Consider the following 18,693-nt stretch of genomic DNA (forward strand, 5'->3'; position numbering starts at 1 on the left):
TCCTGTTTATCCTACTCCTCCCACCTCCCTCTTCATTCCCCTTCAGGGACCACTCTCGTGAACCCATTCTGTGACAAGAAAGAAATAATCTGGAACTGGGAACTTAGAACTGGTCCTTTCGCAACAGAGAGGAAAGAATTTCCACTTCAATTTTTTTCTGATCCAGAAGAAATCTGGCTAGTGGTGGTCAGTTCTTGACCTTCAAAACCTAAATAAGTTAGTCAAACTGCAACACTTCAGCATGGTTATCTTCTCTACATTTATCCCAGCATGGGAACAGGGGGCAGGTTCTTGGCCCTCTACCTCTAAGATGCCTATTTTCATTTCATAATACACCTGCCCACACATTGGTTCTCCAGTTTTCCATGGCAACCGACCATTATCAGTATAAGGTACTGCCTTTTAGACTGTTGACAACCTACTAATATACCCCCAAATCCCTGACCATCAGTTTTCCATCTGCTACTTATGATCCATAATCCTTGAAATTGCAGACATCCCATTATCTCAGGTATTGACACACTCACAGCAGGGTTATCCATTTATGTTCACTCTCTCCTCAGACTCTATGTTAGCAGCACCCCTAACTACCTTCTATACACCACTGACTTCCTGAGGAAACTACAGAACATCAGTAGTCTTCCTGAAAACACCATTCTGGCTACCATGAATGTAGAAGCTGTTTATACTAACATTCCACATGATGATGAATTACTGGCTGTTACCGACACCATCCCTGATGATGCCACTGCACACCTGGTGACTAAACTTTGAGATTTTGATCTCTACCACAACTATTTCCAGTTTGGGGTCAATTTGTATCTTCAAGTCAGCAGCACAGCAATGGGCACCCACATGGTCCCACAATATACCAACGTCTTTATGGCTGACCTTGAACAGCGTTTCCTCAGCACTCACCCCTTAGTTCTGTTATTCTACTTACAGTACATTGATGACATCTTCATCATATGGACCCATGGAAAGTTTACCCTGAAAGAATTCCACAGGGATTTCAACAACTTCTGTACCACCATCAACCTTGTCTGGACCAGTCCACACAAGAGATTCACTTCCTTTGTCCTGTAGTGTTATAAAATGATGGCCACATTTCCACCCCTTATACAGGAAGCCTACTGACTGTTATACTTAGTTACATGCCTCTAGCTTTTATCCAGGACACATTATCTGATGTATTGTTTATAGCCAGGCCCTAAAATACAATCGGATTTGCTCTAATCCCACAGACAGAGACAAACATTTACAAGATCTCTGTCAGGCATTCTTAAAACTTAAATACCCACCTAAGGAAGTGAAAAAACAGATTAACAGACCCAGATGAGTACCCAGGCATCAGCATCTTCAAGATAGACCCAACAAACAAAATAACAGAATATTCACTAGTCATTACCTATAGCTCCAGCACATCATTAACAATCTACAACCCATCCTGGAAAATGATCCCTCACTCTCACAGGCCTCGAGGGATAGGCCAATCCTCACTTACAGACAATTCCCTAACCTGAAACAAATTCTTTCCAGCTACCACATTACACCTCAAACATACTCACCCACCCCCTGCAATAAACCCCGGTGCCAACTCTGTCCACACACCTGCACAAGCGACATCATCACAGGACCTAATCACATAAGCCACCACATCGGAGGCTCATACAACTGCACATCCACTAATGTGATATATGCTATCAAGTGCCAGCAGTGCCCCTCTGCCATGTATATTGACCAAAATGGACAGTCTGTACAACAAAGGATTAATGAACACAAATCAGATATTCGAAATGGTAACACACAGAAACCTGCTGGCGATCATTTTAACTTGCCCAGGCACTCATTAGTAGATTTACAGGTGGCTTTTCTCTTACAAAACAATTTCAGGAATCAACTAGAGAGAGAATCTACGGAACTAGCCTTCATATGCAAATTTGATACTATCTCATGCGTCCTGAACAAAGACCATTATATTCAACACAAATTATATCAAAATCTAAGTATCAGGCACTTACAGCTTACCCTCTTAACCTCATTTAGCCTGGACACTTTAACTGACGTTTTTCCCCTTTCTTTTTTCCTTCCCCTCTCCCCTCTTTTTCTGCTTTATAATGCAACCTACGTGTGTCTTGTTCCATATTCATCATCTGAAGAAGTGGGTTGTGCCCATAAAATCTCATACTATTTATATATTTTAGTCAGTCTCTAAGGTGCTATGGGACCATTATTGTTTATGGTTTTTAGTTATAGACTAACACCGCTATCCCTCTGAGTCTCTTGTGTGTTCTCTCAAGTCCTCATGGTAGTTCTGCCTATCTTAGTAAACAAGGTATCATCTCCTCAGAGCCTCATCTGAAGCTGACACTCTTCATGCTGTCTGCATCTCAATGGACTTTTTCACAAATCTAGGTGTCCATATGAACTTCGAGAAGTCTACTTTAATACCCATGCAAAACCTGGAATTCATCAGTGCACAACTAGATGCCATACATGCCAGAGCCTTTCTTCCTCCTGACAGATTCTTGACCATAGCAGATCTTGTATCCGAGGTATGAGCCTGTTCCCATATCTCTGTCAGAGTATGTCTTCAGCTACTAGGACAAATGACAACCACCACATTCATGGTAAAGCACACGTTTACAAATGTGATGCCTTCAAGTGTGGCTCTGTACAGTGTATGCCCCTCACAGACAAAGCATCCATAAACTGTTATCCATGCCAAGGACCGTCAAGGACTTACTGCTCTGGTAGATATAAAGGAAAGAACATTTATGTCAGGGTTCCTTTCCTTTAGCTGGCACCAACCATGATTCTAACAACTGATGCCTTTTTCATAAGTTGGGGAGTGCACTTTTATATTCATATAGTGCAGGGCAGATCGTCTTTAACACAATCCACCCTACATATCAGTGTCCTAGAGCTACAGTTGGTCTACAGTTCCTGTTGGCATATCCTCCCACAGATCATACATTGCACCATCAAAGTCATTTGTACAACAACAGGCAAGTCCTACTCTTTATACTTACATTTTTCCCCACATACAGGATCTGACCCCAGCTTCTTTCTACACTCTCTTCGTAGACTTCCATTTGAACCAATGGCAATGTGTTCCTATGTTCACTTATCAGTGAAAACTGCTTTTCTCGTCTCTTACCTCTGCCTGATGGTATGATGAAATTGGGTCCTCATGACACCTCCCCCGTACACACACTTTCATAAACTGAAGAATGCACATAGTGACAGTATCATGTAAAAGGTGTAGAGACTGTAATTGTGAAGGAGACTTATTGTGAGTAGAAGCATTGATTTATTGAGCAGTCCTATTATATTCAAGTCAAGATCCACTGCTGAAAGTAGAGTGGGTAGGAGACCACATGATACTGAAGTATGTGTTTTGAAATCTTCATCCATGCCAAATACTGGCAAAGAGATCCAGGGGCTTTGCCACTGAAGTTATAGCATTGTGCTTTGAAGATATAAAAGTCCCTAGATCTTAATCTATTAGGTGGCACTGAATCAAACTTGGAATTACTCTGAGAATTTTGAGAAAATTAATATCTTATTTTCACGGCTAAAAGGTCATAAGATACTGGATATAGGGCTGACATACAGAAACTATTTTACATAAATTGTGATTGCCTTTCAAATATATTGGTAGTAACATTTTTGTCATTTGTAGGCCAGTATAGGATACCATATCAACACACATTTTAAAGCTAAAGTTCTGAAATAACTTTCTTTCAAAAATATAGCATGAAAAGAATGGGCTAATAGGGTTTTAAGTTTTTACATTATGGTAATATGGTCATCAGAGCTGGCCCAAGGTATGGACTGACTGGGCTACTGCCAGGGGCGCCCAGACCTCATGGGGCAGGGCCATGCATGTGCCGGGCGCCTGGGGGTGGGGCTGTGCCTGCGTCGCACTCCCGGAGCACACAAATGGCTCGGGCCAGCCATGATGATCATCCCAAACTTTCTCCATTAAAATCTTTATACCATACAATCATATGACAGAGAATTAGTTTATATGGAGTGTCTCTCTCTCCGTCTCATGCACACAGGCATGCACACACACATTCCATCTGATACGGCTGTGTTTGCGTGTGTATAAATTCAAGCCCCGATTCAAATAGAATGTAAAATTAATTCCTAAAAGAGAAAAGCATTATTTTTCTTTAAAAGTGCCAAGTGGGGAGGATAGTTAAAAATAATGATTTCTGAAGAACCATCGAAGTATGTTTATTTCAGTGCTAAAGGAAAACAGATGTATTATTCTGGGTAGATTGCCTCGTAAATTCTTTTGAATGTGGCATTATGCAAGCATTTGATTATTTGTTTTTCTTCTAAACCAGGAGGAGGACTGATTGGAAGAAAGGGCTGCATAGGTGCAATGGGAAGAACTGATACAATGATGTGTGCAGTATATGGTTGGACAGAAGAGATGGCATTCTCTGGAACGTCCACTGGGGATGTGTGTATCTGGAGAGATTTGTTTCTCATCAAAACTGTCAAAGCTCATGATGGTCCAGTATTTAGCATGCATGCATTAGAGAAAGTAAGTGAATCATTTGGATTTTAAATGAGATATAGTTTGGATTAATAAGAATCTCTTTGTGGGTAGGCCTAACATGAATGCAGTCTATTACCATATAAATGGAGTTCAGGATCCTAGATGGCATAGGTGCAATGGGAAGTCAGCAGGAATGGAGTGTGCTCTCAAGTCAGCAGGAATGGAGTGTGCTGCTTTTTCCTAATAAAAGGAAATGCATTGTATATTATTTTGCAGTGACTCCTCTCATTGATATTAAGAACTGCATGCCCTCTTGTATTTAAGGATGTTAAAATGTGATTATCTGGCTAATTGTATAGTCGATACAATTTGTATTAACTATATAATAACTATATAATTGGTCAAAAAGCACCGCTGTGCAGTCACAACAGGGATAGCTCTAGGAACCGACTCCAGCCAGGAATGAGCAGTCCTGGCTCGTGCAGGCTTTTGATATTCCTCTCTGATAGAGGCAGCAATGGGGTGGAAGTGACTAGTCGAGTTGCTAGTCTATTATTCAATAAGCATTTGCTTATCGGATAGTTGGCTAGTTGCTAACATCCCTACTTGTATTATGATTCCTTAAGAGGAAAAATAGATAAAGCATGTAAAATGGAGGGATTCTTAGGGGCCTCTCAGGATTCCCCAATCATTGAGGAAAAGGGAATTCTGTTAACGTTGCATTAAAATAAACATGCCGGTTATGTTAGTTACTCTGTGAAAACTGGAGCAGAAGGAAAATATAGCATTAAAGTTTGCTTCATGTACATGGAACAAGCTGTGATAAGGAAGATGCTGGGGAAGGCCGTGGGGAAGTGGTGCAGGGATTTGTAGCTGTCATACACTGTTACTAGAAACAGTGCAGACAGCTGCTGCAGAGTCTCTGGGCTAGAACCCAGAGTAGTGGATGGGCTTGGGTCACTCCCTCCTCCCAAAAAAACTCCCCAGTTTAATACAATAAACAGACTGAATTTAGTACAAGGGCTTACCCTACCCTGTATCGCTTGGAGGGGCCACAGAGAATATGAAATTTGATTTCCCCTCTTTTTTCCATGCTGGCCAGTGATGAGACTAGCTCAACAAACAGTCAGCTGGTGTCTAAACTGATGACTGCTAGGAGCCTCTGAGATAAGTAATCCGCCTGAAAGCGCATGACCCACTAAGGTTGAGAAGGAGCTTGGTCACAATAGTTAAACCTTGTCTATGCTATACCACTTTAACTCTGCTTGCAAAGTTAAAGCAACACAAGCCCTCTAATGTGATAAACTTATGTTAATATAAAGATATATTGATACAGTTATTCCAATATGGGAAGTGGAATAAGCTACATCAGTATAAGATACCTTTATATCAATACAGCTATGTCCCCATAGAAGTTGTACTTGCATAACTATTTCAGTTTAAAAAACAAACAAAAAATCCCTGACCATAATAGTAACATTAGTACTAAGCTTGTATATAAATCTGACTTTAGTCATCTGGAATTAGATATACATTTAAACCAGAGTATGTCCTTGTGAGCCAAAGGAGCTATAATATTCTTTTTTTTGGTCACAGTTATAATTAATTTAGGTATAGGAATGGGCAGTGTTTAAGATCAAACTCTGTTTTTCCTAATTTATAACATTAAACAATTTTAGAAATATTGCCAATTTATCTATTGTCAATGTGTTCTCCCTTATTAAATAATTTCAGTCTCCTGATCTAGGCAGAAGAATAGAAATAGAGTATTCCTGTTAGAAGAAAGGATCCTAACCCACAAAGTTCAAATACAGTTGTAACCTTTCTCCACATTCATAAATATGCCAGGGCTGTTATAAAAGCAGGTCTGGGAGATCCAGATCTAGGATCTGGTCTGAACACATCTCTTGTTTAGTAGTTTACTATAGTTTCTCATACAAGGAATAAGAATTTAAATATTTGAAAGATGCAAACAACAAAGCAAAATTATTATTATGTGTTACCAGGTGTCATTTTGATTTATTGATAGAACTAAGAAAGGGAGAATTCAGATAAACTATCAGGAAAAAATTCTGACAGTGAAATGTAGTAGGCCACTGAATAGTCTTCCTTGAGAGTGACAGAAGTGTCACCACTTGGGACCTTAAAATGCAGACTGGACAAAGCACTAAAAATGCACTATAGAGAATTATACTTCATTGACATGTCTGGAAGATTGAATAGATCTTTTCCATCTCTAAATTGTATGAATCTGTGATTTTACAGCTACATTATTATGTGCAAAATATTTTCAGTGTTGGCACAAGTCATTGTAAAAATAAGATACCTTTAAAAAAAAACCCTAATTTTTCTGCGGATGACAACACATGATATAATCCTATTGTACTTTTTGTGGCAGGGATTTGTAACTGGTGGAAAGGATGGGGTGGTGGCTCTCTGGGATGACACCTTTGAACGCTGTCTCAAAACCTATGCCATCAAACGAGCTGCCTTGGCCCCTGGCTCCAAAGGTGATTTTATAGTACATCAAACCTCTCTGTTTTATCTTGCCTTTAAACACTGTCTTTAGTAAGGTTTTTCTGCTAAGTTTTCTTCTTCCAGAATAAAAGGAAGTTTTGTGGGAGTAAAAATGATAAAGGAAACAAAAAAAGTTGTATTTGAAAATTGTTGGTTCTATTTAAAGTGTGCTTCTACTCTGAAAAATGATTAAGTAAAAATAGCAACTTCTAATCTTGCAAATACCCTTCCTTTGTGTATTCTGTCATATCTGTGTTCTTTAAATGACAACAATAATATTTTTCATGCCTATTCATATTAGAACAAAGCCAGACAGGAGACATTGAATGTGAAGACTCAGTTGAGTAATAAAAAAATGAAATTTTTCAATCAGTTTCACTTGTTCACATCCAGGAAGTCAAACTTGTAGTATAGAATCTTAATCACTGGTTAATCACATATATCAGAAGGAACGAACCTAGCTTTACACTGATCAGAAGTTAAGTGTGCAAGACTAACCAAGAAGGAAAAAAACAGTTGTATTTTCAAATTGAGCATATTTGTAAATCATTGAGGATAAATACTCATTCCAAAATACTCATTCCAGTTAGGGCATTTTGAATATGGACAAGAAATATGAATGAAAAAAGCTACATTTGTCCTATATGATATTAAATTTAGCCTAGTGCCAACCCATGGTCTGAAGAGATAATCTGTGCATGGATTAAAAATTACACTGACTTACTATTGTAAATTGCAGAAAGTTCATTTCCATATACTTTTTACCTTCTATCTTGCTGAGTCAGCAGGTTGGTTTGGAACGAATTGTCATTCCTTCCACAGACCTCTATGGACTATTACAATACAGAAGTCAGGGTAGTTAAAAAACATTGTGAAGCTGTGCTCTGAAAATTATTCTAAAAATGGTACCCTGGGGTTCCATATGTTTAATCTTCTTATTGGACCTATCTTGCGAAATAAAGGAATGAATGGAGAAAATACTTTTTTTCTATTAAAGTTTAATGTTCTGTCTGGCTTGTTTTCATGTGAGCATGTGTGAGCACTGAAATGTTTTCAGCCTTCTAGTTTCTTCAAAGTTCTCCCATTTGCTGACTGATGTTGGTTCTGATATAAAGCTTTTCCTTCTCCATTCTGGAGATTTCTCTGTCTTCTCTAAAAAAACTGAGTGTCTTCTGTTCTTAGCTTACATCATTTGACTGTCAAAAGGATGACTCTCCATTAGTTTATTAAACTTGTTATTATTGCAGTTAAAAAGCAGTTTAACACATTTTACTGATGTATTCCACTCTAAATTTATTATAAAAGCTTCAGAGGGGTAGCTGAGTTAGTCTGTAACTAGAAAAACTTAAAAAACAACCAATATTCTAGTAGCCCCTTAAAGACTAACAAGACATGTAGATGGAATCATGAGCTTTCGTGAGCATAACCCACTTTTTCAGATGACTGGAATATTAAAAGTCCAGATCCAAGAATAAATAAGAGGGAAAGGGAGGAAAAAAAGGAGAAAAAAGACAGTGAATAGATTGTTCACATAGTTATAAGAGGCTGATAAGAACAGTTAACACCTCCTTTCCCCCCCTTCCTTTATTTATTCTTGGATCTGTACTTTTAATACTCCAGTCATCTGAAGAAGTGGGTTATGTCCACGAAAGTTCATGATACTATCCACAACCATGGTCACCAACCTGTTGATCGTGATGGACTGGTTGATTTTGGCGCAGTCTTCCCTCATTTCCCCCCACCCCCAAAAAGGAAGCCCACACTGGCACTGCCTCCTGGGAAAATGGAAGCAGTGCCAGCCAGCTTCCTGTGGCATGGTCGGGGAAGTCCCTGGCTGCATGCCAGATCTAGCATCTCAGCAAGCGCGCACGCTGCTCCTCCCCTCCCCAAAACAGCTAGCGTCCTTCTGAAAAGCTGGATCTGGTACGCAGTCGGGGTCTTCCTTCCCTGTGCTGCCTTCCTTCCTTCCTACAGTGGGGAAGGAGAAGTCTCCAGCTGCACATCAGCTCCAACTTCTCAGGCTGTTTTGGGGAGGGGAGATCGCCAGTACCTGGGGAAGCTGTCTCTGTCCCAGCGCCCTAGCCAGACCCCTCCCCCAATAGCAAGCTACCCCCTGCCCAGACCCCCATGAGTACACTGCCCCCTGCCCAAACCCCCACCAGCACCTTGACCAGACCCCCACCAGTATCTTGCTCCTGCCCTCTGGCCAGACTTCCACCTGCACTCTGCCCAGACCCCCATCAGTCCCCTGACCTGGCCCCCACCAACACCCTTCCCCCTGCCCAAGTCCCCACCAGCATCCTGCCCCCTGGCCAGACCCTCACCATCAGTCTTCCCCCTGCTTAAACCCCCACCAGGACCCTTCTCCTTTCACTTCTCTCCTGGCCAGACACCTACCCCCAGCTTGCTCCTGTACCCTATTTTCCATCCAGATTCTGCATGCTCATCCCTATCCCACTCACTGGCAGCCCTGCACACTGGATCCCTCATGTTTTGCCCCACCTCAGAGTGCAGAGGGGCCCACAAATTCCATTCACTCTGGAACCCCAGAAAGGTTAATCTGGCCTGAACCTCAGTCTTACCTACCCTTTGATAGAGATTCTCTAAGCTGTAGTCAAAAAGAGAGGAGGGGAGAGGGCAAACCATGGGCCAGAGCAAACAATCGCATACAAAGGAATCCAATGCATCAGGGAAGGGCAGACAAATAAGCAGTGGCAAATTTTTAAAGTGCTTCTACACAAATGCTAGGAGTCTGACTAATATGATGAGTGAACTAGAGTACCTCGTATTAAAGGAGGAGATTGACATAATAGGCATCACTGAAACCTGGTGGAATGAGGAAAATCTGTGGGACACAATCATACCGGGATATAAAATATATTGAAAGGATAGAGCAGGCCGGGTGGGTGGCGGAGTGGCACTGTATGTGAGGCATGTAGAAGAACGTAATTTGTTGGACAAAAGTCAACATGGTTTCTGTAAAGGGAAATCATGTCTTACTATTAGGGTAATCTATTAGGGTATGTCTACACTACAAAGTTAATTCGAACTAACGGACGTTAGTTCGAATTAACTTTCATAGGCGCTACACTAGCGCTCTGCTAGTTCAAACTTATTTCGAACTAGCGGAGCGCTTAGTTCGAACTAGGAAAACCTCATTGCACGAGGACTAAGCCTAGTTCGAACTTACTAGTTTGAATTAAGGGCTGTGTAGCCCCTTAATTCGAACTAGTGGGAGGCTAGTCCTCCCCAGCTTTCCCTGCTGGCCACTCTGGCCAACACCAGGGAAACTCGTATGCCCCCCTCCCGGCCCCGGAGCCCTTAAAGGGGCACAGACTGGCTACGGTGCCCGTGCCAGGTGCAAGCCTGCCAGCACTCAGCCAGCAGACCCTGCACCTGGCACTCCATGAGCCAGCCACCCGATGCCCCCCAGCCCTCCGCCTCTTCCCGGGACCAGGTTGGCAGCTCTCAGGAGCCTGGCCAGGACCGCAAGAGGCGGGCACCCGCCTGGGCTAGTGCAGACATCGTGGACCTCATCCACAAACTCCGCACTAGGCACAGGAAAGTGGCCGTCTAGGGCAAGAGAGCTGCCAGCCTGGCCACCCAGGAGCAGGTTTGCATGAAAATCAGGGTGGTCCAGTGAGACCCCCGACCCTGAGCCCTGAGCTTAGAATGGCCGTACTGGGTCAGAGCAAAGGTCCATCTAGTCTAGTAGCCTGTCTTCCGACAGCAGCCAACCCTAGGTACCCTGGAGGGGATGGACCAAAGACAGTGACCAAGCCATTTGTCTTGTGCCATCCATCTCCAGCCTTCCACAAACTTTGGGCAGGGACACCATTTCTACCCCCTGGCTAATACCACTCCATGGACCCAACCTCCATGACTTGATCTAACTTCTCTTTAAATTCTGTTCTAGTTCTAGCCTTCACAGCCTCCTGCAGCAAGGAGTTCCACAGGTTGACTCTTTGCTTTGTGAAGAAGAACTTTCAGTTACTAGTTTGAAGCCTGCTACCCATTCCTTTCCTTTGGTGTCGTCTAGTCCTTCTATTATGGGAACTAATGGAGAACTTTTCTTTATGCACCCTCTCCACACCACTCTTGCTTTTATAGACCTCTATCATATCCCCCCTCCATCTCCTCTTTTGTAAGCTGAAAAGTCCCAGTCTCTTTAGCCTCTCTTAATATGGGACCTGTTCCAAACCCCTGATCATTTTAGTTGCCCTCCCCTCTCCCAGCTTCTCTCTTCCCCTCTCCTACCTCTTTTTCCCAGTCTCCCCCAGTTTTGTTCAATAAAGAAAGATTCTATTTTTGAACACACGTTTTCTTTATTTTGTACATCAGGAAGGGGGGCTAGGAAGGAGTAAGTGGAAGGAGGTGAGGGAGGAATGGGGTATGAGCCCCCAATGGGGAGGACTGGGGTGGCTCTGCGGGCTCCTCGGGGTGGAAACTTTCCTGCAGCCCCCCGATTGACCCCTCTCCCCAGATGGCAGCCTGCGGCAAGTGCATCCGGGCTGATGTCCGAGTGCTGTGATGTGCCGAGTGTGGGCACTCAGGGCACTCCAAGCCAGGACTGCTTTGCAAGCGGGAAATCCCCTGAGAACTGTCTGTCCAGGGTGGGGGTCGGGACACTTTAAGCACAGCCCTCGGCTAGCCCGAGACAGCAGCTCCACTCTCTAAGTCCTCATCTGATGCCCTGCCTGCACTGCTTCCGGCCATCCTTAACCCCAGTTCAGGGTCCACTCAGTGTGGACATGCTAGTTCGAATTAGCAAAACGCTAATTCGAACTTGTTTTTAAGTCTAGCTGCGCTAATTCGAATTAGCTTAGTTCGAATTAGCGCTGTAGTGTAGATATACCCTTAGAGTTCTTTGAAAGGGTTAACAAACATGCAGACAAGGGGGATCCAGTAGATATAGTATACTTAGATTTTCAGAAAGCCTTTGACAAGGTCCCTCACCAAAGGCTCTTGTGTAAATTACATGGCCATGGGATAAGAGGGAAGGTCCTTTCTTGGATTGAAAACTGGTTAAAAGACAGGAAACAAAGGGTAGGAATAAATGGTAAATTTTCAGAATGGAGAGGGGTAACTAGTGATGTCCCCCAATGGTAAGTCCAGGGACCAATCCTTTTCAACTTATTCATAAATGATCTGGAGAAAGGGGTAAGCAGTGAGGTGGTAAAGTTTGCGGATGATACCAAACTGTTTAGGATAGTCAAGGCTGAAGCAGACTGTGAGGGACTCCAAAAAGATCTCACCAAACTGAGTGATTGGGCAACAAAATGACAAATGAAATTTAATGTAGATAAGTGTAAAGCAATGCACATCAGGAAAAATAACCCCGACTATACATACAGTATGACAGGGGCAAATTTGTCTACGACAAACCAGGAAAGAGATCTTGGAGTTATGGTGGATAGTTCTCTGAAAACTTCCACACAGTGTGCAGCGGCGGTCAAAAAGGCAAATAGGATGCTAGGAATTGTTAAGAAAGGGATAGAAAATAAGACACAGAATATCTTACTGCCCCTGTATAAAACTATGGTACGCCCACATCTTGAATACTGTGTACAGATGTGGCCTCCTCACCTCAAAAAAGATATTTTGGCCTTGGAAAGGCTTCAGAAAAGGGCAACTAAAATGATTCGGGGTTTGGAACGGGTCCCATATGAAGAGAGGTTAAAGCGACTGGGACTTTTCAGTTTAGAAAAGAGGAGACTGAGGGGGGGATATGATAGAGGTATATAAAATCATGAGTGGTGTGAAGAGGACAGATAAAGAAAAGTTATTTATTAGTTCCCATAATAGAAGAACTAGAGGACACCAAATGAAATTAATCGGTAGGAGGTTTAGAACTAATAAAAGAAAGTTCTTCTTCACACAGCATGTAGTCAACCTGTGGAACTCCTTGCCAGTGGAGGCTGTGAAGGCTAGGACTATAACAGAGTTTAAAGAGAAGCTAGATAATTTCATGGAGGTTAGGTCCATAAAAGGCTATTAGCCAGGGAATAGAAATGGTGTCTTTGGCCTCTGGCAGAGGCTAGAGAAGGATGGCAGGAGAAAAATCGCTTGATCATTGTCTTCGATCCACCCTCTCTGGGGTACATGGTGCTGGCCACTGTAGACAGACAGGCTACTGGGCTAGATGGACCTTTGGTCTGACCAAGTACGGCCGTTCTTATGTTCTACCACAACACTCCTGCACCATCCACTCACTACAAATCTGTGTCCTGAGCCCATCATACTCCCAGTCTCCCTCCCTTGAGCCCCTCATACACTCCAACCCAAACTCCTGTACCCTCACATCCACTAGTCTGCTCTGGGAAGGAGTAAGGTCTTGGGGAAGGTATGGGGTAAGTCTTGGCTTGCCCTGTCTTTTAAAAAGTGATCTTGTTTGTAAAAAGGTTGGAGACCACTGAGCTACATGTTTTGTTAGACTTTAAGGTACTACTAGACTATTTGTTGTTTTTTAAATTTTTAATTTTATTATAGATAGTATCATAGCTGTATGCTCATTTCTCTCACGGGGTTTGTAGCATGCTTCTTAGATAGCTGTGTTATTTTTTTCCTAGTTTGAACCTCAAGGAGAGTCTACTAAGCATGAAGATCATTGACAATTGGTTCATATGGTAGGGCTATTGGAGAAAGCGAGGTAACAAAAACTGGAAGGCTGGCACAAAATACATTATGTGGTTTCTATAACAATGAAAGAGAACATGTTTAAAAATTTGATTTAAGTGTACTAAATCTCCAAAATGAGCCAATTTCTGTAGACAGGAAAATGTTAGGACTTCTTTTATGTTGAATTAGATTTGGCAAAATATGGAAGTAATATATATATACTTCTGAAATTAAACTCATACCTTTAAAAATTTAATGTTTTAGGTCTCCTCTTAGAAGATAATCCTTCCATACGTGCCATATCATTAGGACATGGTCATATTTTAGTAGGAACAAAGAACGGGGAAATATTGGAAGTGGATAAAAGTGGACCAATAACTCTGCTGGTTCAGGTACATTTTAAAATATTACTGTTGAATATTCAACACCAGAGCATGGTATTTGTGGCAAGAATCTGTCGCTATGTCATCCAGTGGTAAAACTCTGCAGTAGGGGAACCTGAGTCCTCCCTGTTCCACCAGGTTCCAACCCAGAGCCTGTGATATGTTAGATATGCAGCCTTGGGGACTGATGCCGCCAAGCCTATTCACTTCGTCACTATCTACTACATTCTAAGCCCCTTCCAAAGTCACAAAAGGGCTCTTCTTGTGAACTCACAGGCTGGTTGCAGGGAGTGTCTCACTAGAAACTTTGCCATTAGTTCTGGCCCTCTGTTCCTGGTCTCCACAGGGGGTTCAGCGGCTATGCAGTAAGATCTAGTCCAGACAGTATGGCTCCTGTGGCCTCTCTCCTGGTATGTCTACACTACCCTCCTAGTTCGAACTAGGAGGGTAATGTAGGCATACCGCACTTGCAAATGAAGCCCGGGATTTGAATTTCCCGGGCTTCATTTGCATAAGCGGGGAGCCGCCATTTTTAAAACCCCGCTGGTTCGAACCCTGTGCAGCGCGGCTACACGGGGCTCGAACTAGGTAGTTCGGACTAGGCTTCCTATTCCGTGGAACGAGGTGTACCGGTAGTTCGGAATAGGAAGCCTAGTCCGAACTACCTAGTTCGAGCCCCGTGTAGCCGCGCTGCACGGGGTTCGAACCAGTGGGGTTTTAAAAATGGCAGCTCCCCGCTTATGCAAATGAAGCCCGGGAAATTCAAATCCCGGGCTTCATTTGCAAGTGCGGTATGCCTACATTACCCTCCTAGTTCGAACTAGGAGGGTAGTGTAGACATACCCTCCAGGAGTTAACAGTATAGGACTGCTCCTCTGCTCAGTCTGCATGGACTGAGCTGAGTTGTTTCCTTTTGAGCTCTGCCTCCACTATGAGCATACCCAGCAGGTATGGCTAGATGGGGTCTTCAGTGCCCAGAGCTGCTCATTTGACCCTTGATTTGCTGGTGTGGGGTCAAAACACCTAATCACAATTACCTTTATATTCCCTCCCACCCCTGTTTTCTTCCTAAAATCCACTGGACTTTGAAAGTTTCTATAACAAATATAATATCGTACTTCAAACAGAAGTAACATAAAATAATAAACATTCTAATTATTAATGAATTCTGAAAATTATTATAATTAAGAGAGTTTAAGGCCAAAAGAGACCATTATGATAATCCAGTTGGATCTTTTGCAAAACATAGGCCATTACCCAGTAATTCCTGCATCAGGTCCGTAATTTCTGGTTGAACTAGATTTGTGGTTTTTAGCCTGAGTTCTGTGGCCCTCTGAAGGTCTGCAGGCTACATCAGGCGTCTGCACCTCTGTCTGAAATTTTTTAGACGTCTGCAGATGAAAAAAGGTTGAAAACCACTGAACTAACACATATTTAGAGACATCTACTTTTGATTTAGATACTTCAGGTAATAGAGAATCTATTACATCCTTCTGGTGAGTTGTTCCCAGTGGTTAATTACCTCACTGTTTAAAGCATAGTGCTTTACCTCCAGTTTTAATTCGTGTAGCTTTAGCTTCTAGTCATTGAATCTTGTTCTGGCTTTGCTAGATTGAAAAGCTAGTACAATCATACATTTTCTCCCAATATAGGGTACCTATAAATACAATAATACACTGATAGCCTTTTTTTTATATCCTAAATTGGCTGAGCTTGTTAAGGCCCTGATAATAACATTAGTTTTCCAGATCTAGAATCATTCTAATGTCTTTGTTCTTTTCTGTTCATATATATATATATATATATATATATATATATATATATATATTTAATCTGTATGTATGAAGAACTATTATAATGCAACAAGGCTTGAGCAACAGATTTTTAAAACATACACACGTGTACCTACACACTATTAACATTATCTTAGTAGATCCTGAATCAAGAGGCATCTGTACATATCTATATCTCTTTTAAGTCAAGCTCTGCTGTTATAATTTTTATTTATAGTATGTGTTTAACTTAAGCACAAACTTAAAATAATGTATATGTATTTTAAAGAATGATAAAAGGAAGTTTACAAATACCTTTTACAAATTTGGCTTTTTCATAGTAATAGTATGCACATTTATGGTCAGATGGTGAATTCCTAACTCAAAGTAAGTTTCAGAGGCGTAGCCGTGTTGTCTGTAACTTTTAAAAACAACAAGTTGTCCTGTAGCACCGTAACATGTACATATATTTGTTAGTCTCTAAGGGTATGTCTACATTACCACCCTAGTTCAAACTCAGGGGGTTAATGTAGTCATTCGAAGTTGCAAACGAAGCCCGGGAAATTGCAAATGAAGCCACGAGGTGTACCGGTAGTTCGAATTAGCAAGCCTAATTCGAACTACCTACTCCGTGCCGTGTGTAGCCACGGGCACGGAGTCCACACTAACGGGGATTTTAAAATGGCGGCGCCTGGGAAGATGCAAATGAAGCCCGGGATATTTAAATCCCGGGCTTCGTTTGCAACTTCGAATGACTACATTAACCCCCTGAGTTTGAACTAGGGTGGTAGTGTAGACATACCCATAGGTACTTCAGGACTACTTGTTGTCAAATTAGGTAATAATTATTAACATGACTTCAGTATTCCAGTTGATTTTAGTAAGGTGTAACTGCTCACCAATGTAAGACATTGAGAATTTGGCCCTGAATTGTTAAGTTAACAAAAAGATTCGATAAATTAGATCAGTGATGGGCAATCTAGGCTAGTGCCGGACCGGCAGCATTTTGATTCGTTACAGAGGGAGTGCATTGCTCTCACAATCAATGTTGTGTGCTGTCAGCACAAACTGCTCTTCACATGTCTTGGCTTTATGTGTATGTCACTTTAGTAGTACCAGTAGGAAAAAAAACTACTCAGAAAACAGCAGAATTTGTCAACCCTACACGTGGAATGTGGGCAACAGTAAGCAAAATGTTTCATGGGTCACACAAAGAATCCTGATGGGTCACATGTGGCCCTCTGGCTGCAGATTGCTCACCACTGAATTAGATAGTTTAGTGAATCAGATCAGTTAAGCAATTTCCTCAAATACAGTGAAAGCTTTGTTATCCAACACTTTGTTAACTGGAAAACTTAGTTCAATGACATTGCCCTCAGCACAATACCCCACATCTTCAGGTGAATGTGTGACTCCTGCCTGTCCAACCAGATAGCTTGATGCTTCAGGACATTACGGGGCTTCTGATAGCCAGCATTGCCTGATGACATCATCATAAGGCTTCTCCTTCCTCCTCAGTCTGTCTCAAGCTGCTGGGAGCTGGATTAGCCTGAGGGCTTCCGGGAAGTTGGCCTACTCGTCTGCCTGCTGCTTAGGAGGAGGACACAATGAAAATACAGGCAGTCCCCGAGTTACGCAGATCCGACTTATGTCGGATCCGCAGTTACGAACGGGGCCCGTCTCCCTGGTCTCCAGCAGACCAGGGAGAGGAAGCAAAGCGGCGGAGCACGCAGACCAGGGGGACGGCGAGCAAAGAAGAGCAAAGCCGTGGAGCCCGAGGGCAACAGGACAGCCACGGTGCGTCTGGGCTGTCCCGCTGCCCCCGTGCTCCGCGGCTTTGCTCCGGACGCCTGTGGTACAGCAACTGGGGCGCTGCCGGTTGGTCCCGTAGCGCCGCTCTGGGCGCTACTGGACCAACCCAGCAGGACCCCAGCTGCTCTGCCCCAGGCATCCTGATTCAGCCACTGCTGGTCAGTTTCAGCAGCGGCTGAATCAGGACGCCTGGGGCAGAGCAGCTTGGGTGCTGCTGGGTTGGTCCAGTAGCGCCGAGGAGCGGCGGCGCTCCTGGACCAACCCAGCAGCACCCCAGCTGCTCTGCCCCAGGCATCCCCAAGTTAGCCGCTGCTGAAACTGACCAGTGGCTGACTATAGGAAGCCCCTGCCCCGGGCTTCCTGGAATCAGCTGCTGATCAGTTTGAGCAGCAGCTGACTTGGGGATGCCTGGGGTTCTTAAGTTGAATCTGTATGTAAGTCAGAACTGGCGTCCAGATTCAGCCGCTGTTGAAACTGATCAGTTTCAGCAGCGGCTGAATCTGGACGCCAGTTCCAACTTACATACAGATTCAACTTAAGAACAAACCTAAAGTCCCTATCTTGTACATAACCCGGGGGCTGCCTGTACCCTGAATGAGTGAATGTGCATGTTGGAAGGGAGTGGTCCGCTTCCTCATTCCTCCAAGCTTTGTTAGTCCTTTCTTTCTGTTGTACAGTACTTCCCTACCTGGCATAACCGGAGTGACAATCTAACTTTTTGCCTTCAGAACAAACATTCTGAATAATATCTTGAATGGCCAGATGTTCCCACAGGGGCAGGAGTTGGTTGTCGAAGTAAAGGATGGGGGCAGAGCAATGAGCTTGAGAATCCAGCACATTCAATTAACCGGCAATCCTCACTCCCCATGAGAGCTGGATAACAAAGATTTTGCTGTATAATAGAATTTTATATTGCATTTTATTCAGAAGCATTTTATTTTTAAGATATTCTGTGCTGATTATTAAATCAAGATTGTTTTCATTAGGAAGTTTTCTTTAGCATCCAGAACAGATTTGCATATTATCAGTATAGCTTTCTTGCTTTTTTTTTGTTTTTTTCCAGATTTGGAAATAA

At 42.8% G+C, this 18,693-nt stretch overlaps 1 protein-coding gene across 5 annotated transcripts in view; it reads left to right on the forward strand.

Moving 5' to 3' along the window:
- Positions 1–18,693, forward strand: part of EML5 (EMAP like 5) — a 315,990-nt gene that overhangs the window by 152,098 nt on the left and 145,199 nt on the right. For all 5 annotated transcript variants that reach the window (XM_075926737.1, XM_075926739.1, XM_075926736.1 and 2 more), the window contains exons 18-20: positions 4,359–4,561; positions 6,915–7,026; positions 13,916–14,043. In XM_075926737.1, the coding sequence (XP_075782852.1) occupies positions 4,359–4,561; positions 6,915–7,026; positions 13,916–14,043 (443 nt within the window). The remainder of the gene's footprint in view (positions 1–4,358; positions 4,562–6,914; positions 7,027–13,915; positions 14,044–18,693) is intronic.

Source organism: Pelodiscus sinensis, chromosome 4 (genome assembly GCF_049634645.1).
Source record: "Pelodiscus sinensis isolate JC-2024 chromosome 4, ASM4963464v1, whole genome shotgun sequence".
Taxonomy (NCBI): Eukaryota; Metazoa; Chordata; order Testudines; family Trionychidae; genus Pelodiscus; species Pelodiscus sinensis.